Source organism: Clupea harengus, chromosome 9 (genome assembly GCF_900700415.2).
Source record: "Clupea harengus chromosome 9, Ch_v2.0.2, whole genome shotgun sequence".
Taxonomy (NCBI): domain Eukaryota; kingdom Metazoa; phylum Chordata; class Actinopteri; order Clupeiformes; family Clupeidae; genus Clupea; species Clupea harengus.
In genome coordinates, this window is record NC_045160.1 from 7,827,798 (window position 1) to 7,850,642 (window position 22,845).

General features: G+C 49.8%; 1 protein-coding gene across 3 annotated transcripts; it reads right to left on the bottom strand.

Annotated features, from left to right (window-relative positions):
* Positions 1 to 574: 574 nt before the first annotated feature.
* Positions 575 to 22,731, bottom strand: git1 (G protein-coupled receptor kinase interacting ArfGAP 1). Of its 3 annotated transcripts, XM_031573226.1 has the most exons (21): positions 22,198 to 22,731; positions 18,368 to 18,501; positions 17,983 to 18,095; positions 17,385 to 17,490; positions 16,661 to 16,747; positions 15,978 to 16,108; positions 15,202 to 15,296; positions 14,667 to 14,709; positions 14,076 to 14,102; positions 13,311 to 13,359; positions 12,785 to 12,857; positions 11,772 to 11,869; positions 10,290 to 10,401; positions 9,909 to 10,036; positions 7,559 to 7,711; positions 5,985 to 6,332; positions 2,171 to 2,251; positions 2,003 to 2,079; positions 1,716 to 1,883; positions 1,394 to 1,457; positions 575 to 1,103 (listed from the first exon to the last, which is right to left on the bottom strand). In XM_031573226.1, exons 1-21 carry the CDS (start codon positions 22,247 to 22,249, stop codon positions 888 to 890), a joined length of 2,355 nt encoding a protein of 784 aa, XP_031429086.1. In that variant the 5' UTR covers positions 22,250 to 22,731; the 3' UTR covers positions 575 to 887. The 3 variants fall into 3 exon arrangements, with proteins under 3 accessions (XP_031429086.1, XP_031429087.1, XP_031429088.1); XM_031573227.1 differs by lacking the exon at positions 14,076 to 14,102 and having other exon boundaries at positions 22,198 to 22,730; XM_031573228.1 differs by lacking the exon at positions 5,985 to 6,332 and having other exon boundaries at positions 22,198 to 22,729.
* Positions 22,732 to 22,845: the final 114 nt, after the last annotated feature.

A 22,845-nucleotide genomic window follows, 5' to 3' on the forward strand; every position in this document is an offset into this window, starting at 1 on the left:
CAAAAACAATAGATAAACATTAACAATAATACAAAACTATAGTAATAATAACAATAATACAATAACAATTCCAGTGTAAGTGTCTGCTTTTTTCTTAAAAAAAAAGTCAGTACATTTTGTCCCAAGAGGTCCAGGCCAACAAAACGGCATAATTAAGAAAAACAACAAAACAAATAGACACAATAAAATGGTGACAATCCTCCCACTCTCAACAATGCCAGGAAACACACACACAGATGTACACACTCCGCCCCAGTGGGGGCCCGTAACTGCGCTTCTCTTTAGTGTGACTGGGAGTGCTTGTCTGTCTGTGGCCCCAAAGAGATGCAGTCTCTGTGCCCTGGCCCCCAGAGTCAGGCTGCGAGCGAGCGTGCTCGTGTACGTGTGTGTGTGTGTGTGTGTGTGTGTATGTGTGTGTATGTGTATGTGTGTGTGTATGTGTGTGTGGTGTGTGTGTGTTGGAAAGAGAGTCTTGTAAGTGTAAGTGTAAGGGGGGGGGGGGGGGGATCAGGACAGAGTGGTCCTGTGAGATTAAGTGAGATGATTAAGAGCCGACCCGTTGGGGGTTCCTGCCTCTTGTGTGCCTCCACCGGCGGTCTGCTGCCTCTCCCACCCGCACCCCCACCCCATGATCCGTAGTGATAGCTGCATTTAGCGTCATGATTAGGTTTTTCCTTTTTTTCCCACACTGTGCATCCCTCTTCTCTCTCTCTCCCATTCAGGATGCTATTTCATCTCTCCCTCTACCATTCCCAGTCCTTTTCTCCTCCCATAGTGCCTTCCTTCATCCATCTCTATTTCCTCTCTTCCAGCAGTCCTCTCTCTGTCAGTCTCCTCTCCTCTCCACCTCTCCTTCTGGTCACCCCTCCCTCCCCCGTCCCCCCCCACTACTGCTTCTTCTCTCGGGTGGTGATGGTGACCAGCTGTTTGGCGGCCTTAGCGATGTCGTAGGCACACTGGATGACTTGCTGCGTAAGGAGCTGGTAGTCCACGGTGACGGTGGAGGGGTCCGAGGGCGCGGCCTTGCGGCACTCTACCTGCAGCCGCGACGCACTGGCCAGCAGGAGGCGTAGGGAGCCGCGAACCGCATCCAGAGCAGGTCGCTAAGGAGACGGGGAGTGAGAGAGAGAACGAGAGAACGAGAGGATCAGAGATGAAGTAGGGAGGGAAAGACAGGCAGCAGACAAAAAGAAAGAAAAAAAGAGAAACAAGAGTGAGGTTGTAGGAAAGAACATGATTTGAAGACAGATTTGGAAGATGCAGAGATGGACATAGAGGGAAGCAAGGGTGATGAGAAGCAGAAAAGGCAGGATTCAGACAGGAAGTGTCGGTAGTACTACTGACAATGACACAGCAGGAGTGTATGAGAGGTCTAAATGAGGCTGATCCCTACCTTAGGGAAAAGATAGGCCATTTCTGTGACCGCTGTGTGTATCTTCTCAGAACAAGGGACGAAACTGGACAAACACACACACACACAGAAACACAGACACAACATTATACCAAACACTCTCATGAACTCAAACTCTGAAAGCAGAAACACACTGAACTTAATGGTGAGATAAAACTCCTAGTAATAGTGTTCTTAATTGGCCTATTGTTTCATCAAAGGGCATTCAAACAAAGCAAAATAACAATGAAACCTGAGATTTGACCACTACATCAATGGGCCGGTCCCCCTCTGGGTTTAGCGGTTGCTATTTCTGTGGTGGTACCTGTCATGTTTGAACTCCTGGGCGGCTCGCAGCAGCTCCTGGATGTTCTTGGTCACCTGCTCCGTCTTCATGATGACGTCCTCCGTGCAGGGCAGCGTAGGGTCAGGCTCGCCCCCCTCCCCCTCATCCACGTCGGTGCGGCCCTCTTCTTCACTACTGCGGCCCGCCCTGCAAACAAACACCCACGTTCAAAACACATCCCACATCCCATTCCAAATACACTGACTGCGGCCACGAAAACACCATCAAATCTGACAGCAACCAAAGAGAGACGGTCCCCAACAAACCCCAATGAGACGTCGTATGTCTGGGTGTTGTCATAGTCGCTGTCCGTGCCGCTACCATGCTTCTCTGATCTGGGGACCTGGTGGAAGACAAGCACAATGAGCTACGTGCCTGAAGGACGTGGGTCTGTGTGTACTGAGCCAGACGCTGGGGACGAAGCAGACACTCACCATATACCTGCCCATCTCCGTGGAGGCAGAGAGGTGCTGGCCTCCGTAGGGACCGGGGCCGGCTGGGCCACCCTTTCGGCCCTGAGGGGACGGGGAGGGGAACAACCACAAGTCAGTGAGGTACATGCTACTAGCAGCGCGAGAGAATGATAGAGATAGAGAGAAAGAGATGCTTCAGTCATGTGCATCTTCAGTCATGTGCTTAGGCACAGAAACACAAGTCAAACCCCAGTCTGGTGATGCCAGCCAAGCTCTGCAGTCTCATGGTCAAGATAAAGGACTCTAAGATTTTAAAGGGTTTATGGAGTCATCATAGACCAGAGTTGACACATAACCTTCCAGCGCTTGCTACTTGTCAATCTTATAGACAGTGCAAGAGGACTTGGTCTCGTGAGGCTCAGTGTTTGACTGGTTTCCAGCAGTCAGGCGTTTTCACCCCCCTTGTTAAACCCTGTGAGTAAGCCTCTAGATCACTACCAGAGAAAAGAGAAGCACACACACACACACACACACACACACACACACACACACACACACACACACACACACACACACACACACACACACACACACACACACACACACACACACACACACACAGAAAGAGGGGCACCTGGTAGATCACTGTAGGATTTATGTAATATACTTGTGATTCACTCGACTGCATCTTACGCCACCTTGTGGTTAGATATTACACTGAACATGCACACTCCCCTGTAGTTGTTTTTTGCTTTGCATTATATAGTACAGCATTTTGACCCTTTGTCCAGCATCCAGCACACTGAGACAATGTCCTGCATTTCCAGTGGTCTTTTAATTGTCAGAATTATTTATTTATTTATTTTTTTAGAAGCGTATTTACCCGGCCAGTACATGAGCTTCTTATGCCATTGAGGCATAGGTTCTACTCCATTGAGGCATAGTTTCTACACCATTTGAAAAGCAGCACCCTGGCTCCTAAAAGCCTGGATTTCATCCAATGGAGATTTTGGTTTGATATAAAGACTTGCATTGCTCGCAATTATTTATGTTGTACTTGGATTTAGTCAGGAGTCAAGACTAAAGCTGCATGATGCCGGCTGCTTTACCTAAAGGTGCAGTATTTGGATGTAGTGGCATCTAGCCATGAGGCTGCCGATTGCAACCGACTCAATACCTCTCCCTTTCCAAGTGTGTAGGAGAAGCTACGGTGGCCAGCAGGTGCCATAAAATCGTGAACAGCATTCTAGTGCCAGTGTTTTGGTTTGTCTGTTTTGGGCTACAACATGGCGGACTCCATGGACGATGACTCTCTCCCTATGTAGATACGAAAGAGTGAATTCTAAGCTAACGGAAACAAAATGATTCATAGTTATAGGTGATTATACACTATTGAAAACATAATCATGAATACTATATTCCATTTCTGCTAATGGATCACCCAAAATCCTACATCCTGAACCTTTAAGGACAGTTGCCTTTGAAGGGCCTGTAATGCCCAATGCATATTGGATGTCTATCAATTAATTGGTGCAAGTTAGTGTCTTGGAGATATCAAACAGCTCATCACATCCTCCATGTACCAAAAGTTGTAGCCTGTATGTTTTATGGCCTAACAGGTGTGCTGTGGAATTGACTAGAGGGATGAGTATAGGGGGTTTACGAGCCAAAATGCAGAATACAAATGTTTCTTATTCAGTCAGATGGACCTAATATCAAAGCTTTAGGTTAGCTCTCAGCGTTTGGTAAGATATCGTGCCACACAAACGTACTGCTCGTCCCACACTGGGTATTGTTTGCATCGGGTCACACTAGTAAATCACACATTCACATTATCAGCTCCACCGCTGAGTGCTTAAGACATCACTGGCAAGTGACAACTTCACACATAATTGTCAAGGTCCCCATGCATGTCATGTACTCAAAAACACTGTACATGGGAATACACATGGAGACTTTGGGACACATTCTCAGGTAGAGGCTAACCCAAGAATAACGTCTGAGAACACACATACATACTGTATATACTTGTGGATGCAGAAGAGAATGAAGGTGAGGGTATCGTTTCAATGAACACATTGACAGACAGACAGACAGGTAGACGAGACAAATGCATGAGGCAAACAGGATGGAGGTTTGACTATGACTCCTGTGGGCAGTTCAGTGGGGTTCAGTGCACTGCATTCCTTTTGTGGTGTCAGTTAACCAGAGCACAGCTGCAGATGGGTAGGGAGGTGTCAGGGAAGTCACCAATCGTTTCCATCTACCCCCTGGACATGCGGGGACCACCAGGGGAACCTAAGTGCATAGAGCTGCTCAAGAGTGTGGTCTCCTCTTGGCCAGTTAATATATACCATCCACATATCATCATCATCCAAGACCAATCATCCAGGACACCTTCTCCTGTCTAGTGCACATCCTGTGAAACTGTAGAGACAGTTTTGGAGATCATCGCAGGCAGTGCAGAGATAGAGATAGTGAGGGGTAGTGAGTTAGCTGAGACAACCACACGTGTGTGTGTGTGTGTGTGTGTGGGTGTGTGTGTGTGTGTGTGAAGGGTGTCCACATAGGTAAGCCAGGCAGCAGGAGCAGCAGCAGCAGCAGCAGCACTGGAGTAGGGGCCCAGGGGGAGTGCAGGGAGGGGCAGAACCAGACACACAAGACAGGGACATGAAAGACCTACTGAGGGACCGGTGGAGAGATAGAGACAGAGACAGGATAGAGGGATAGAGACAGAGACAGGACAGAGGGATAGAGACAGAGAGAGTGAGAGTGAGAGAGAGAGGATAGAGAGATAGAGACAGAGAGAGAGAGAGTGAGAGAGAGAGGATAGAGAGATAGAGACAGAGAGAGAGAGAGAGAGAGGATAGAGAGATAGAGACTGAGGGACCGGTGGAGAGATAGAGACAGAGAGAGTGAGAGTGAGAGGATAGAGAGATAGAGACAGAGAGGATAGAGAGATAGAGACAGAGACAGGATAGAGGGATAGAGACAGAGAGAGTGAGAGAGAGAGGATAGAGAGATAGAGACAGAGAGAGTGAGAGTGAGAGAGAGGATAGAGAGATAGAGACAGAGAGAGTGAGAGTGAGAGAGGATAGAGAGATAGAGACAGAGAGAGTGAGAGTGAGAGAGAGGATAGAGAGATAGAGACAGAGAGAGTGAGAGTGAGAGAGAGAGGATAGAGAGATAGAGACAGAGAGGATAGAGAGATAGAGAGAGAGAGAGAGAGAGATAGAGACAGAGAGAGTGAGAGAGAGAGGATAGAGAGATAGAGACAGAGAGAGACAGAGAGAGAGAGAGGATAGAGAGATAGAGACAGAGAGAGACAGAGAGAGAGAGAGGATAGAGAGAAGGAGACAGAGACAGAGAGAGAGAGAGAGAGAGGAGACAGAGAGAGGATAGAGAGATAGAGACAGAGAGAGACAGAGAGAGAGAGAAAGAAGAGAGAGGAAGGACAGTGAGAGAGGGAGGACAGTGAGAGAGGGAGGACATTGAGAGAGAGAGGACAGAGAGAGAGAGGACAGTGAGAGAGAGAGAGAGAGAGAGGGAGGACAGTGAGAGAGGGAGGACAGTGAGAGAGGGAGAGAGAGAGAGAGAGAGAGAGGACAGTGAGAGAGAGAGGACAGTGAGAGGGGGAGGACAGTGAGAAAGAGAGGGGGAGGACAGTGAGAGAGAGAGCTGGAAGAGAGAGGAGGACAGTGAGAGAGGGAGGGGGAGGACAGTGAGAGAGGGAGGGGGAGGACAGTGAGAGAGGAGGACAGTGAGAGAGGGAGAGAGAGGAAGGCCTGTGAGTGTGCTGTGGTCATTCCCAGGCCGGTTACGAGGTCACACTTACGCTGGAGGGGTTGAGGGGCTGCAGGCGGCCGGACAGGGAGTCCAGCCCGGTGGTGTGGGACTTGGGAGCGGCGGCGCCGGGCTCGTACATGGAGAAGGCCTGCCGGTCCCTTCGGAGGGGCCCGGCAGTGGTGGTGGGTGCCGTGGGGCCAACCTCCCCGCTCAACCCCATGCCCCCTGCTCGCCCCCCGCCCGCTGTACCCATCCCCCCTCCCCCTCCACCCCCACCGCCTGTCCTCATCATCCCCCCTGACCAGAGCCCCGCGCTGCCGCTCCCTGCTCCCGACATGGCCGTCCCACCGGCCGGACCCCCCCGCATCGCGCTGTTCTCCGTCTGCATCCGCGTGATCTACAGGAGAGGGGCGGGATGGGGGTTGGGGCAAGGAAGGGAACGGAAGGGGGGGGGGGGAGGTCACCTTAGGTCACACATCAGTCAGACAAAACACCAGGAAGAGGATCAACAGTCCTACATGCTGTCTGTTACAATGGGGCGAGGCCTCAGAGCGACAGGGGAACACAGGGCTGGAACAATGGACATATGAGAGGGGGTAATAGATGTGCACTCAAGGGTGGCTGCATTCAGGGGCGGGGGCGGTGGGGGGGGGGGGGGTGGGTGCTGCTGATGGCATGCTGTAAAGGGGGGGGGGGGGTCTGGGACTCTGGAGTCTTTTTCTCTCCCCTCTCCTCTCCTCTCCTCTCCTCTCCTCTCCTCTCCTCAGGGGCACTGAGGTGCACGTGGCCAGTGTTCCATCCTGTTCATTAGGTTCAGAATGTGCCCCCGGGTCCCTCCTCACTGAGGGCATTGAGTGTGTGAATAATGGAGGCTTCATAAACAGACTGGTGGTGGTGGTGGTGGAGACGCCCAGACTGAGAGGAGATGCCAGTGGAGGCACAGAAGACACATGACACACTAGAATGGGACTGACTGACCATGGAGGACTGCAAATGACTTGACATATATTACAGGGTAACAGAAACACACACCATCAAATAATAATGAGAAATCTGCCCCCTCTGTCTAGTAAGTGACCGAGTAATGACCGATGCTCTGAGCCTGCCCTGCATCATATCAAACAGTGAAAAGGATGTCTTTACTAGCGTTGTGCACATGTGACAGTCACTCAGTGTGTGTGTGTGTGTGTGTGTGTGTGTGTGTGTGTGTGTGTGCGCGTGTCTATGTGGGTTTTGGGGAGTGAGTGTAGGATATATGGTGAGCTTGTGTGTGTGTGTGTGTGTGTGTGTGTGTGTGTGTGTGTGTCTATGTGGGTTTTGGGGAGTGAGTGTAGGATACATGGTGAGCTTGTGTGTGTGTGTGTGTGTGTGTGTGTGTGTGTGTGTGTGTGTGTGTGTGTGTGTGTGGGGGGGGGGTTTGGGGAGTGAGTGTAGGATATATGGTGAGCTTGTGTGTGTGTGTGTGTGTGTGCGCGCGTGTGTGCGTGTGTGTATGCGTGTGTGCGTGTGTATGTGGGTTTTGGGGAGTGAGTGTAGGATACACGGTGAGCTTGTGTGTGTGTGTGTGTGTGTGTGTGTGTGTGTGTGTGTGTGTGTGTGTGTGTGTGGGGATGTCATGTGTACCTCCTTCTGTAGTCGGCGCAGCTCTTCGCTCAGGTTGTTGTTGACCTTCATGAGCTGCTGGACTTTGGCTTCAGAAGAGGCCAGCGCCTTCTTCACCTCCAGATACTCCTGCAGAGTGATGGGCCCGTCTGACAGATCTGAGGAGTCCATACTCTATACACACACACACACACACACACACACACACACACACACACACACACACACACACACACACCATGAGACGTGTGTGCTAGCAAACAAACTTGTCTTCAAAACATTCAGCTCTTACAAAAAGAAAAAGAAAAAAAAAATTAAAATCTAGACACAAGAAAGGAAAACAATAAATGCCCAACACTTAGCCTCCCCCATAAATGTCTTCTCCTGCAGCAGAAATGGTGGAGCATGGACGAGCCCTGTAAGACTGAGCGCCTGCATGAGCAGTATTGCCAGTGAGATCATCCTAGCATGGCGCAGTGCATTAGTCCCTAATAGGAGTGCGGTTGGGATGGTAGACGGGCAACACTCTAGACCTGTATGCCACGGAGGCTATTTGTTTTACATTTCCGAACGGGCTGTTCACCCAAACCTTGATGAATGTAGACCTCCTTGCAGACTGATCTGCCATTTAACCTGGCTAATGTAATGGTGCCATTTGAATCAGTCACTAAACCACGAGCCTGAGGGCTATGTCTTTCCTACTCCAGCCTCGTTTCAAAGCTCACGCTTACTACCATCGGGGTTTACCAAGTAAGGTTCGTTTTTACCCATTCTGTGAAGCCATTCTCTGCAAATCTGCTTCAGTACACCAACACTGTAAAACATGTGCATTAAAAACACACTTGAACGGCACCTTCCAGGTAAGTCCTCACACATGAGATACCACCTAAGTCTCACCTTCCTCTTCACTCTTCCCCACTCACAAGTTAATGCCTTCAGAAACACATGGAGGTTCAGGAGAAATGCCTTCCCCTCTCCGCCCACACTACAGGCAGAGAGAGGATGGTGCTTGGCTGGATCTGCACTTTTTGAGATTGAGCCTGTGTGTGTGTGTGTGTGTGTGTGTGTGTATGTGAGTGTATGCATGAATGTGTATGTGTGTGTGTATGTGAGTGTATGTGTGTGTGTATGTGAGTGTATGGAAGTATATGTGAGTGTATGCATGAATGTGTGTGTGTGTGTGTGTGTGGGGCTGTGCAGTGGCGCTCTGCGCAGCGGTATGCCTGACACTTCCTGAGCCAGCGTGAGTGCGCTCACACGCCGCTTCCTCCCTCCAGGAGCTGAACAATGCTCCAGTGATTAGCAGCGGGAGGAGCGCTGATGTCACGCTGGAAAAATGCACTTGCACTGCTGCTGCCGACCTCGCAAAGCATGCTGGGACAAGCCGCGGCAAGATGGTGGTGCTGGTTTTGAACTCTGGACAGCGGTGGAGTGGCAGAGGCTTGTCTTATATTCAGCTATGGTCTCTACAACAGGACACACCCGTTGCTCCTGTGTGTGAGGCTCAGGGGTTTAACGCACCCTCAGTCCTAATGTTGGCTTCATTCAGCAGAGACAGAACCTTTAAGGAGAGTCCTCCGTGCTGGGGAGGGGTCGTTGTTCAATTACACCCCCTTTCCCCTTCTGTGCTCCTGAAGCAACATGCTGATTGGCTGGAAAAGTTTATGGCTCGGTTTAAGCCACTTTGGTGGTTTGCGTTTTACAGAGGGACTGTCCTCAAGCACCATACATGTGCATTACACATACCGGCGCACACACACACACACACACACACACACACACACACACACACACACACACACACACACACACACACACACACACACACACACACACACGTGCATTAGCATACCGGCAAACTCACACACACACACACACACACACACACATGTGCATTAGCATACCGGCAAACACACACATGTGCATTACACATACGGCAAACACACACACATACATGTGCATTAGCATACCGGCAAACACACACACACACACACACACATACATATGCATTACACTTACCGCCGGCACGCACACACACACACACACACACACACACACACATGTGCATTACACATACCGGCAAACACGCACACACACACACATACATGTGCATTACACATACATGTGCATTACACATACCGGCACACACACACACACACACACACACACACACACACACACACACACACACACACACACACACACACACACACACACACACACACACGTGTCCTTTTATAGAATAGCGAGATGCAGATCTAATCTCGGGAGGTCTCAGCTGGCATCCAGATTGGCCCTTCCCCTAGTGTCACACTAATGAGATGTGACATGTGTGTGTGTGTGTGTGTGTCAGCATGTGGCCCTTCCTCACCTTGGCACGGTTGTTGCGCTGCGTGTTGCTGTTGTTCTGCGTGGCCAGCTCGCTGTCCGTGTCCTCGTCTGAGGCTACGCTGTCGTAATCATGCTGGTCGTCGTCCGTCTGGCCCAGCTCCAGGGCCTCTGTGATGGGAGAGACACGGGGGAGGGCGGGGGTGATTTAGAGGAGGAGACTGCAGAGAGAGCTGATGCCAACACCCCCCACCCACCCAGCCCACCATCACCCTCCCGCGGCCAGCCATCCATCCATTAACGCCCCATAAAGGTCCCATAATCTCATCTTTCCAATCACATTATGCCTCTGTGGGTGCCCACACTCTAACCCCCCCCCCCCCCCCCAGTCTCAGGCGGAGTAATGGGCGGCTGGGCTGCTCACCGGTGGGACTGCTCAGACCTTTGCCCTGCTGCCGCCTCTTGGCGTCGCTCAGGATGTCGATGATAAGGGTGGCGAACTCGCGGGCGTTGAAGCGCGCCAACTTCTGACGGCCCTGGGGGTAGAGACGGAGACAGAGAGCGAGGGAGAGAGAGAGGGAGAGAGAGGGGGAGGACAGACAACAGGCAATGAGTGAATCTTCATGTCCTGGCGAGGTTTTCTCCCTCCCATGAACCCCGTCAAACAACTCAGAGCTGAGGACATAAACATGAGCCATCAGTGTTGACACAGCAGCCTCTCGAGTGCGTGAGTCCCTCCACCAACACAAACAGACCTGCTGCAGCGGAGCCCTTATTGAGTCTGCTAGCTGCTTCTGCTAACTAACGCTCTTAATTCAGTCCCATCACGTCGGGTCCCGTCCGTCGGGCTGATGTCCTAGTGTCCAAGAGAGGCTACAGATGTGTGGACGTGTCAGCTGGGCCGATGCCCTGAACCTCCCCTCCCTCCCAACAGAAGCCATTCTCCTTACACACACACACACACACGCATACACACACACACACACACACACACACACACACGCATAAACAAAGTGACCAGTCATTCCCAGCCTGGCCAATCACACTGCAGAAAATGTGCCCGCTAGGAACAAGCCACAAAAAAAAACAGAGAGAATAAGGGAGAGAGAAAGAGAGAGAAAGAGAGAGAGGGAGAGAGACGGAGAGAAAGAGGGAGAGAGAGTAAGAGAGAGAGGGAGAGGGAGGGAGTGGTGTAGGAGCTTTACCACAGGGCTCCAGCTTTACAACAGCTGGAAAACATCTTGCCTTTTTCCTTCCCCTCTCTCTCGCTCTCTCTCTTTGACTCTCAGTCGCTCTGTCTCCCTGTTGGCCAGCAGTGGGCTGCAGACATCATCCAGCCCCACACACACACACACACACACACACACTCTATTTATAGACATGAGCCTCATCCACTCTCTCCATGTTTCACCCCAGACTTCAGCGTTCCCGTTTGCCCTTCTGTTCTTGTTCAAATCCCCTCTCTGTCTCTCGCTGGCTCTCTCACTCATTCTTTGGAGAGCGCTCGCTCGCTCGCTCCCACCCCGCCGCCCGTGTCACAGTGCATCACATCTGCTGCTTTCTCCTCAGCAGTCAGACCAGAAGTAGCAGCAGACACAGCCAGGCAGCAGACTGGCCAGCCTCACACCCTCTGGGCAAACACACATGACTATATATATGTGTGTGTGTGTGTGTGTGTGTGTGTGTGTGAGACAAAGAGAGTGAGCGCGTGTATGCGTGAAATACAGAGAGTGAGTGTGAAACAGTGCCTGTGCGTATGCACAGGGATTTATTTCAACTTAGGATGTCTGTGTGTGTGTAATGGATGGATGTGCGAGTATGTCAGAGAGAAAGCGAGCGAGACGATGAGAGACATTGAGAAGCCGGTGGAGGGTTTGCACGTGTGTGTTTGTGTGTTTGTGTTTACCTGGTTGCGTGTGGCGGAGTACTCTGGGTTGACTGGCAGGAAGGGGACGGCGCTACGCTCCGTCACCAGGGTGCTGTGGTTCTGGGTCGTGAGCCACACTAACACAACAGAGAGAGAGAGAGAGAGAGAGAGAGAGAGAGAGAGAGAGAGAGGAGAGGAGAAATATTGCATTTAATGCTCATAAGGAACAAACTCAAGGCCATTTAAGCGCGCGCGCGCACACACACACACACACACACACACACACACACACACACACACACACACACACACACACACACACACACACACACACACACACGCAAACACAGACACACAGCGCTCCATGTACACACATCCTAAACGCAGTCTTCACTGGGGCTGGTTTGACAGGCGGGTTCTTCCGGCTGAGAGTGTGAAGCTGCTGTGCCCTGAGCTGAGCTGGCGTCCCCTCGTGCGCCTGACCTTTCCCTGAGCCTCAGCCCTGCTCCCACCCCCCACCCCCACTGCTGCCTCCACTCTGCCCCCCACCCCCACCCCCACTGCTGCCTCCACCCTGCTTACCTGCAGCCTCCAGCCTCTCCTGCCTGCTACCGCTCCCGCTACTCAGAGGAGAAAGAGAGAGGGAAGGAGAAAGAAAGAGGGAAGGAGAAAGAAAGAGAGAGAAAAGGAGGGAGGGAGGGAGAGCGACTCACACATTTCCTACGGCACTCCCTTCAGGAACTTTGTTCGCCCTGCTTTCTCTCGTTCTCCTCCTTTCCTACGAGACGGTTTTCCTCTCTGCTGCTCCAGGTTTTTGGCCCTCCATGGCTACTGCTCCATCCACAGAGTGTTTATATGTCTGCCCACCTCCCCCCACCACCTCCCACAGATACCCTACTCACAGATTCCATAACTGAAAAAGGAAAAGATTGGTTTCGGAGGAGGGAGGAGGAGGAAGGGAGAGCGGAGAGAGAGAGAGAGAGAGAGAGAGAGAGAGAGAGAGAGACATGCACTGTAATTGTCTGAGAGGGGGAAGAGGATGAGAGGCTTACCAGCGTCATTCTCTCGTCGGTCCACTTCATCGTACACATCCATGGCCAGCTCCTCAAACAGCCGGTTACTCAGCTGCCACACACACACACACACACACACACACACACACACACACAGCACAGTTGCAGCAGATTACATAGGCACACTCCCAATGAGAAGGACGCATTCAAAAGAGCAACAAGTGGGAAATCTAACAGTGTGCAAAACAGACTCTCGCCAATAACCAAAGTCAACACCAAAGAATAGAGGGGAACAGAGGAGAGCACACGGGGCAAGACGGGGCAAGACCACGACAAGCACACACATACAAACACACACAGTCATTCTGAACTTGGGTGAACCTGCCCGTGAACAAGCCTTTTTCAAACCTAGACTGGATTTAAGAATCCAGTTTGGATCAGTGCTGGATTTAAGAATACAGTTTGGATATTCACTGATCCCCATGATATATGTATGGATGTGATCAAACAGACACACACACACACACACACACACACACACACACACAGACACACAGACACTCACCGCTTGCAGCTTCTTCTTGGCAGCCTTGGCCAGCTCAGAGAGATCCAAGCTACATTGAGAACACACAGGGAGGGAACAGAGAGGGACCAGTGAACAACAAATAAATCACACAAAACAGAAAGACGACAACAATAAAGCGACAGGAACATGACGCGCAGATGGACAGAGATGCGGAGGGGAGAAGAGGTCAAAAGCCAAGGTGAGGTATTAGCACAGAGATCTTCATCTAGTGGGTGAACATGTACTGTAAGGGGGGGGGCTGGGAGGTGTTAGAGGGGCAAGGGGTAGAGGTATAGGTAGGTAAGATGTGTGTGTGTGTGTGTGTGAAGTCAATCTGTGTGGTGATTTCCTACACCCTGCCACATCAAATTCTTCAACCCAGTAGCAATAATCGTTAATCAGTCCAGTAGTTTATAATGATGACATGTCACCTGACAGACTCTGGAACACTTGAAACACACACACACACACACACACACACACACACACACACACTGATTTCAGCTGAGTATCTTTACAACGGGCGTGATTAATACCCCATGCCGGGTGTATCAGGACAGATCAGCTGGGTGGGGCTCAGTCAAGTCCACACGCCAGATGACTGGGGACTACTCAATCACTCTCACACCCACTCATTCTGACTGACACACCTATCACTGGAGGGAGGGAGGGAGGAGGAGGGAGGGGTGGATGAGGAGGAAGCAAGGTGGGGGGGGGGGGGGGGTGATGAAGGGAGACAGGTGGATGAGAAGAAAAGAGAGATACCTCTGCGTCGGGCACTTAGGGCGAGCTCTGCCTCCACAAGCGCAGCGAGATGGAGAGAACAGAAAACGTGTGAGCCGGAGAGAAAGACAGCAAGAGAGATATCCACACAGGGAGACAGACAGACAGCAAGAGTGCAAGAGAAAGAACAAGAAAAGAAGAAGAGAGTGAGGAAGAGAGAGAGCAGAAGAAGGTCACAGAGAGAAAGAGAGAGAGAGAGAGAAAATGAGAGTGAGGCAGAAAGAGACTGAAAGAAAGAAGTTCAGATCCCCACATCAACAATAATGATCTGCACTGGTACTGTACTGATTCCCAGAAGGACAGGCAGGTATGCATTAAGTATGACCTGCATGATTGAGCCTGGACACTAGCCCTGCTCACACATCCACTACCAACACAATTAAGACACAGCGCAACCTGCTGGCCAAGATGCTACATTGCAACAAAACACCCCACCACCCACTTTGAAAATTACAGTTCGTTGTGACGATGTAGTCAGTGTCAACAAAGTCATTTAGAGCAGTAATGCAACAAGGGCCTGTGGTAAACATTTATCCCCCAAAACACACAAACACACAAACACACACTCCATACCTGTCAGCCATCTGTGGGATGATGTAATGCCCGTTCTTGTGATCTGCAGGATGAACAGAAGACACAAAAACTCTGTGTGACTCACGTGTGTGTGTGTGTGTGTGTGTGTGTGTGTGTGTGTAGGTGCATGTGTGTGTGATTGTTAACTTAAATATGTTCTCTGTGAGCATCTCCACGGCTGATGAGGCTGAGCCATCTGGGGTTGCGTTTTGAGGGGGCCATGAAAGTTTAATGAGGCCACAGCTAAACTTAGAAGACATGCACTCCTAACATACAACATGCACGCCAGCCTCCGCACACACACACACACACACACACGCACACGCACACGCACACGCACACACACACGCAAATAGGACTCCCGGTTAACACAACATGAGTGTTTCACTGCAAATGGGATGAAAGAATGCCTTAAATATGCGGTCAGGTCTTGCATCACTAATGGTGATGAGGCACACGATCTTCAGCTCAGGCCTTAGCCTCTAGGGAGGGGTGCAGTGTGGTGCGGTGCGGTGCGGTGCGGTGCGGTGCTCACCTGGGCGCCGGCCACACAGGTAGAAGGCCAGTCTGTCGGTGAGCTCGTACTGACACTCCACCAGCCGCTCGGCCAGCTCCACCTGACCCGCCTGCCTGCAGTGGGCATGACACACAACACTCAGCAGGGAGATCAGGCAAACTTTTCCGTCGAGTTTCGATCCCACTCTACGGTAGACCACCTCATAACAAGGTACTTAGTAAGTCATCAGAAATACGCCGTAACTCCCAAGAGTACAAAATATATATGACTCATTAATGTTTAATTCCCCCTCTCCATCATTTCAGGCCTCTGATGAGCGTTGTCTTTGCCTTCTCTCAGCAGCGAGAGATTGCAGGCAAGACTCTTTCCGTTCATGGGACCTCGTGGTGGAATGACCTACCTAGTGCAGTCTGTTCCAATGACAGCCTTGGTTCATTTAAACATCGTCTGTCTAGTTAGTTCATTTTTGTCGAGGCATACTTTATAAATATAATACATTTTTGTATTGTTCTCATTATTCTTATTATTATGAATTGATCATTTAACTTTAATGTTTTGTAAGTCGCGTTGGACAAAAGCGTCTGCTAAATACCGTAACTATAAATGTAGTAATACAATGTATATAAGTGCATGTTGTTACACATTGCTTACTTTAAACCAAATTTGAACCCAAACATCTATTATCTAATTGTGTGAGCATCTCAGCCCTATCTTGACATAAACTAGGGCCATAACTACATCCATCAACAGACAGAAAGCGCCGATGGAAGGGTGTCGGCGGTAGCGTGCTGCACCTGGCGTAGTCTATAGGCGTGCGACCGTTGATGTCTGGGGCTCCAGGGTCTGCTCCGTACACCACCAGCAGCTCCGCCTGCAACACCTGCCCTGCCTTGGCAGCGACGTGCAGGGGGGTGGTGCCCTTCTCCTGCACAGACAGAGATGGAGACGGACAGGTGGAGGAGGTAAGATGGGATAGACAGCACTGTGTATGCCTCAATCATCGATGTGATATGCGTCAATCATCGATGTGATATGCGTCAATCATCGATGTGATATGCGTCAATCATATATGTGATATGCGTCAATCATATATGTGATATGCATCAATCATCTATGTGATATGCGTCAAACATCAATCATCTATGTAATATGTGTCAATCATCTATGTGATATGCGTCAATCATCTATGTGATATGTGTCAATCATCTATGTGATATGCGTCAATCATCTATGTGATATGTACATATACAGTATGTGTATGGTGTGTATAGCACACTCAACGCTAACACAGACCACCCATACTAGCAGCTTGGCGACTGAAACAGTAGTGGGCTAACGTATATGAAAGGCATTGGAGGTGAGCATTAATAGGCCAGATCTGTTTACAGCTGGGCCGCCCACCACGCCAGCCCCAGCGGGCGGTGATTAACGGGGCCAGAGTAAAGGTCAACGAGAGGCCGAAGGTCAGACGTCTCACCGGGTGGAAGAAGTTGGCCTGCGCCCCGAGAGACAGCAGCCGTAGACACGTCTCCAGGCTGCCCGTCCTCACGCTGGAGTGCAGTTGCTGAAGGAGGGAAGGAAAGATGGAGAGGGGGAGAGAGAGAGAGAGAGAGAGAAAGGAAGAAGAGGAGGAGAGGAAAAAGAGCTATGTCGGGTGAATGCTCTCATTATAGGCTACTCAATAGCGTGGGGGGCAAGCACATTATTCATGGACACGCCGTCATTAAAGAGCCTCCTGCAGCGGACGCCCTGTTAAAGAGCTCAGTGGGAGTCAGCTCATCAACAGAGAGAGGGAGAGAGGGGGGGAGAGAGGGGGAGAGAGAGAGAGGGGGAGAGGGGGGGTGGGAGAGAGGGGGGAAGAGAGGGGGGAGAGAGAGAGGGGGAGAGAGAGAGAGAGAGAGAGTGAAGGACAGAAAGAAAGGAGTAGAAAAAAAGGAGTCAGAGAAAGATGGGGACAGAGCAAGAAAGATGAACTTGAAAAAGACGGAACAACAACAGACAGAAGGGGAAAGAAAAGAGAAACATTTGGAAGAAACAAGGATGGAGAGACAGGAAGACAAGCCTGAAAGAGATCGGCCGGAAGCATGACGAAAACAGAGGGAAGAGAAGAGCCCAGAGAAAGAACAGACTTGGAGTGAGCGTGTGTCTGAGCAGCGCCCCTGACCGTGTCCCTCTGTGCTCTCCACCTCAGCTCAGCTCACCTTGCTCAGGTCCTTGGTGGTGACTCCGTCATCGTCACGACACGGCAGCTTATGGACAAATGCCAGCATCTGGTACTTGGCGCGAATGAACTCTGACTTTGTGGGACTGGAAAGAGGAAGAGAGTTCGACACATTCTTAGACATCTGAATGTTGACCTCATTTAAGGCATACTTTATGTATGTCTTTATTAACTACTGGAATAGTCAGCAAATGACCACAGTCGTTTTATGTCAATAAAGAAATTAATTGTGCAGGAAAAGACAGGGTATGAGGATGACAAAACAACAAGCACATGCCTAGTGTCAGGAATGAGTACATTTCTCACCACCATTTCTGTACACCTGCATTATACATATCAGTCCTGTGTGGATAAGCAATTAGTGTTCCATCTCAATGATGGATTCAACTCAATTACAGCCCAACACGTGCTGTCCATTTAATAAAATACATGCTGTGAACCTCCCAACAGATCAATGCTGGCTCACAACACTCCGCTCGTATTTCTTGGGCTTAACTCCCCATAAATTGAACCTGGCTTGTGTGCGTGTTTGTGTGAGGTGGATCTAGGTGAGGGAGGGCGGTGTGAAAGGGACTCACTGGACTTTGTCTTGTGGGTTGGGTTTCCTGCGTCCGCTCTGCACCTGTGCGGGGTCCAGCAGGGAGTGCTCCCAAATGGAGTTAGCACCGTTACTAGCCAGGGTCTGCACCATCTAAAACACAAACACACACACACACACACACACACACACACACACACACACACACACACACACATCTGGATGAAATTCACTAATATGGCAACTGCATAATTTTCACAAATGGATTATGTGATCATATGACCCCCTTCAACTGTATTCTAGTGACAACTCAGAAACATGGAGAATGTGTATGTTTCCCTCTGTGTATAGTATAAATGTATGGACCTGTTTTATGAACATGTGTATATTTGTGCGTGTCTGTGTGTTAGGATACGCTTGCATACCTGCAGCAGCGCAGGGGGCCAGCCACTGTGCCGCAGGTGCTTGACGATGGATATGTGTCGGCCCAGGCTGCGGTGCACCGAGCAGCACTCATCGCAGATCAGCACCCCCCTGTTAATGCTGGTCCAGCCCGGGTCTGAGACGGAGACGGAGACGGACACAGAGAGGACAGATGGAGGGTTTAGCCCAATGCAATCAGACCACCCTATTACTCCATGAGCATCTCCAGCAGTAAGAGCCAGTAAGCCGGGGGGCACCACACACAGCCGAGCCACCCCATACTGTGCTCAGTTAGCTGAAGCTCAGCTATTAAAGACTCCATTTAAATTAAACTCTGCATTACTACGGCAGTCGCAACGAGTGGCCACAGTAGGGGGTGGACGCGAGGACCCGTGGGAGAGCTGCGGACAGAGCTGGAGCGGAATGGGCCCAGGGGAGCTGAAGGTTACGCTCAGGTGAGAGCGGGATGACCGCGGATAGCCATGACGTCTCGCCGCTGCAGGGCGCCTGGTGCCTCCTGCTTCCTTCTAAATTTAACCAGCCAGGATCATACACCATGCACACTAGCTAGGCTCAGGGCAGGGGGTGATGCTCCCACCTCCACTCCCAACTCCACCCCACCACCACATCTGAAGGTAAAGGGAGACAGTTACGTGATGCCTCAGATTTTCATAGGTCATTCTGTAAGCAGCCCGAAAGGTTCAACAAAAAGATCCCTGTGAACCAGCCAGGCCATGCCACATTTATCAGGATGTTATTCCTAATAGATACCGTCAAAGAGGATGAGCTCAAGCAAAGTGGGCTGGGAGATACGGCCCTAGCCATCACACTGCGGGGGAAAAGGAACACAAAAAGAACACCAATGATTAAAACATCAGCTCTTGCAGAAAAGCAAAGCTACTTAGGCTGCACTCAAGCTGGTGCCCAGCAGATCAGAGAAGAGCTCTGCTAGCCCAGAGGAACTGCGTTTGTGTGTGTGTGTGTGTATGAGAGAGAGAGAGACCACAGGAGAATGGAGTGGATGCTCTCCCTTTAATTTGCAGTAAAAAGTTAAAGCTTCTCATCATTCACGCTTCATAGAAGGATGATCTCCTTGCTATCTCGATCTCTTTCTCTTCCTTCTCTCTCCTGTACCCAGACTCCCCCACTATCTCTCTTAGTTCCACTTACTGTGTGCACGCAATGGGATTTTGCATGCATGCTCTCACACACACACACACACACACACACACACACACACACACAGACTCCCAGCATATGGTGCTGTTAGACTCTCCCTGTCTGAGCACAATTGGAAAAATCGCTTTTTCCTTTATCTTCGCGCCCCCCCCCCCCCCCCCCCCCCCCATTCAGTGTTTCTGCTCAGAAGAAACCAAAACACCAGAGGCAGTCCTAGAGTGGTTGGCTGTCTACTTTCAGCCACCCAAACATGGCACACAAAAACGTCCATGCCAGCCCAGGCAAATACTTTAGCCCAACCTGGGCTTTTAAATGCAGACCTTCATAGAGAGAGCAGACACTGCCTGCCTGTCATGATTCAGAGGTAGGGATGAAGTCAGCCACAGGGCCATTGGCATGGTGAGGTTGAGGGGGGTGGAAGCAGCAGCAGCGGTGGCGGCAGTAGCCGCAGTAGAATGCAGGTGACTGCACAGTGTCTGAAGAGAGCAGGTAACCGCAGAGGCCGTATTAGAGGCTCATAAATCAGCAAGGCCGGGGACAGCACGGAGGAGCCGGGAAAACAACACACACATTCCTGAAGGCAGAGCAGCAGCTGTGAGGGAGAGAGGAGCAGCTGCCATGCACCCCCACCCACACACACTACCCCATCCCACAGCCACCCCCCTACCCCCACACACCCCCATCTTCACTCCCAATGGGGCCTGATGCACAAGGCCAAGGCTAGGCAAACAGAAAGGGCCAGAGCACCAATGCAGATCCGACTAAACAAGACTGGGTCCATGCAAATATTCCAGTACGAGTCTGAGGCAGTTGTGAGATCCTGTTTGGTCATTGACGTAATGAGATCTAAACACATCTATAATATGAAAGGCAGTCCAGGTACAAAAACTGGATTTGTACCCAATGAGATAAATCAACACTCTGGAATGATAACATAGGGCAATTTCTGAGCTTTTCAAAATATCAGGGTTAGAACCTTTACTGTGGTGCTGAAGAGAGATCTTCTTGGTGGTCAAACGTGAATCAATCTGCTCTGCCCAGTAGTCTGACTCTGATGTGGGATTTGGAAAGCTAATGAACTGGCAGGACACCCAGACAGAATCATGACCTAAGCCAATTAGTCTGCTGTTAACTGAAAAACAGTACAATCCTAATCCAACTTAGACGCACTGGAGTCAATAGTGCTGAACATTACATTAATGACCAGAATAGCACAATGGCAGGCAGAAAAAACACTGGTTTTCTGTCAGCTCATAGCATCATCGGTCATAAATCAACACATGAAATTACAACCAGTTGAAATCTTCTTTACAGAAGTGTAACCACACACTTGCAATTGGGTGACAATAACTTTGCTTTTGCTTTGAAATTCAGAGGAATATATTACCAAGCCGACTTAGTAACCAAGGCACATTCTGACAGGTAACTAGGCCTACTTGTAGTATGCCAGTCACTGGTATCTTTACTTTTCCTTTACCAGCAACAGAGGTGAACCCCTTCTCAAGATAAATTGTTGCGTAAAAGGTGCCAAACTGACCAACACTGGTAAAGATACTTAAAACTCCTTTTACATTGCCTATGGTATGTCAGACCTCAATGCTGTCTAAAACTGCTTTCTATCTAACAGCGACAGAAACCAATTGGTTCAAGTCAGCAAGTAAACATTGCTCGTTTGGAAAATAATGTTACTAAGGCAGCTAGGAGGTAAGTAAACGTTAGGCAGCTAGAGAGCTAACTAACCATCATGCTGCGGTTAGCTAAACGTCACTACTCTTGTCCTCGTAAAAAAAATAAGAAAATATAACCATAATGCATTGACTCATTAAAATGTCTTTCAAAGCAAACAGCACACGTTATTAATATACGTTTTACCTTCAATAGGTAGCTATGCTAACACTGGAAGTTAATGAGTTGGCTGCCTAGCTAACTATGATGGCTAAGTTTTGCGTTTGAAGGCGTTTAAAGTGCACTTTTGATAATGCATATAAGACAGCTAGAAGGCAAGGTAGCTTAACATGTAAGTGCACCCATTTCAGACCATGCTAGCCGGTATCATTTAGCGAACTACAGCTCACCAGCTACCAGGGGAGTAACGTTAACGTCATTCTTGTTCGTAAATTTGGGTTAACGTTAGCTAGCCAGTGTTAGCTAGCTTGCTGATTTCCACTCTCCCAAGAAAACAAAACTGTTGGCCGAACCGGATAAATGCAGATGTTGTCTGGTTGAATTCACAAAGCTTCAATGACTGCAACAAACTACTTACTAGTTTATGATCCTTCACAACCAACATACAACGTTAATGTTATTGACAAATGAGCGAACTACAAAGCTAGCAATACATTCGCTGTTGGGCAGGTATACGATAAATCTTACTGATAGTCTAGTGACATGTAAACATAAGCGAAATGGCTCTCCACTCAGACATTTGGCTTGCAAACATACCATTATACAAAACCACTGGTCATGTACAAGGTATTTAAAAAAGAAATAACTCCTTTTGAAAACGTGTCGGCTATGGCTTTACGCCATTTTCCTGTAAGGTTGATCCACAATTGTTGCGGCGGATACAGGCCTCCTTATCCACCTCCTTGTCGCTTATTTGGGACCAGTTCTTCCAAGAACGCCCTTATTCAATATTTCAATGTTATCTTACCTGGCGCACTGCAGTCAGCACATACTTCGCTTCTTTGGACTTTCCTAGACATTTCCCCAAGTTTACTTTAGCCGTGGCTATCCAGATTATTCCACAATGTTGATGCTCGCCCTTCCTAAAGAGCGACGTCTGCAGTTGCCTGATGCCGTCCCGAATCCCCGGAAGCCGGCGACGAGATCTGTGGTATTCCGGGCCCTTACCCCCTGTTCTTACTGCCTTTCGCCTTGTTTAGCTCTTGAAACAACGCCTTATGTATTTCACTAAGAGGGAAAGAAGGAAAGCAAAAAATGGAAGAGCCAAGGTTGCTGGCTATTTCAGGACTTCTGGCAGGCTACACTTGATTGTTTTTCATGCTAAGTTAGTTAGCTCCAGCCACAAATTCGAGCACGTCCATTGGGTTTACATTGACAAGAAAAAGGGTGGGAGTAATAAAAGTATTCATAGATGCACCAGACACACGGCATATTAAAATGCATGGCACTTTCATGTAGGTAGTACCAATCCCTACTCTGTCGCGGTGCTGCCGTGGTGCTCTTAGCTCATCTGTCGATGCCAGTGAGGGCTATTTTGCGATGGGCGTGATAGTGCGTGATTGACTGAAGAACTGAGCGCGTAAGGGAAGACAGCATTAATATCGCATATTCAATT

Excerpts from the sequence above, each read along its gene's own strand:
- git1 (XM_031573226.1), bottom strand. The coding sequence starts at position 22,249 with ATGTCTAGGAAAGTCCAAAGAAGCGAAGTATGTGCTGACTGCAGTGCG. Across the intron at positions 10,402-11,771 it reads ACTCCGCCACACGCAACCAG|GGCCGTCAGAAGTTGGCGCG; the intron begins GTAAACACAAAC and ends CTCTACCCCCAG. Across the intron at positions 1,458-1,715 it reads CAGGAGTTCAAACATGACAG|TTTCGTCCCTTGTTCTGAGA; the intron begins GTACCACCACAG and ends GTGTTTGTCCAG.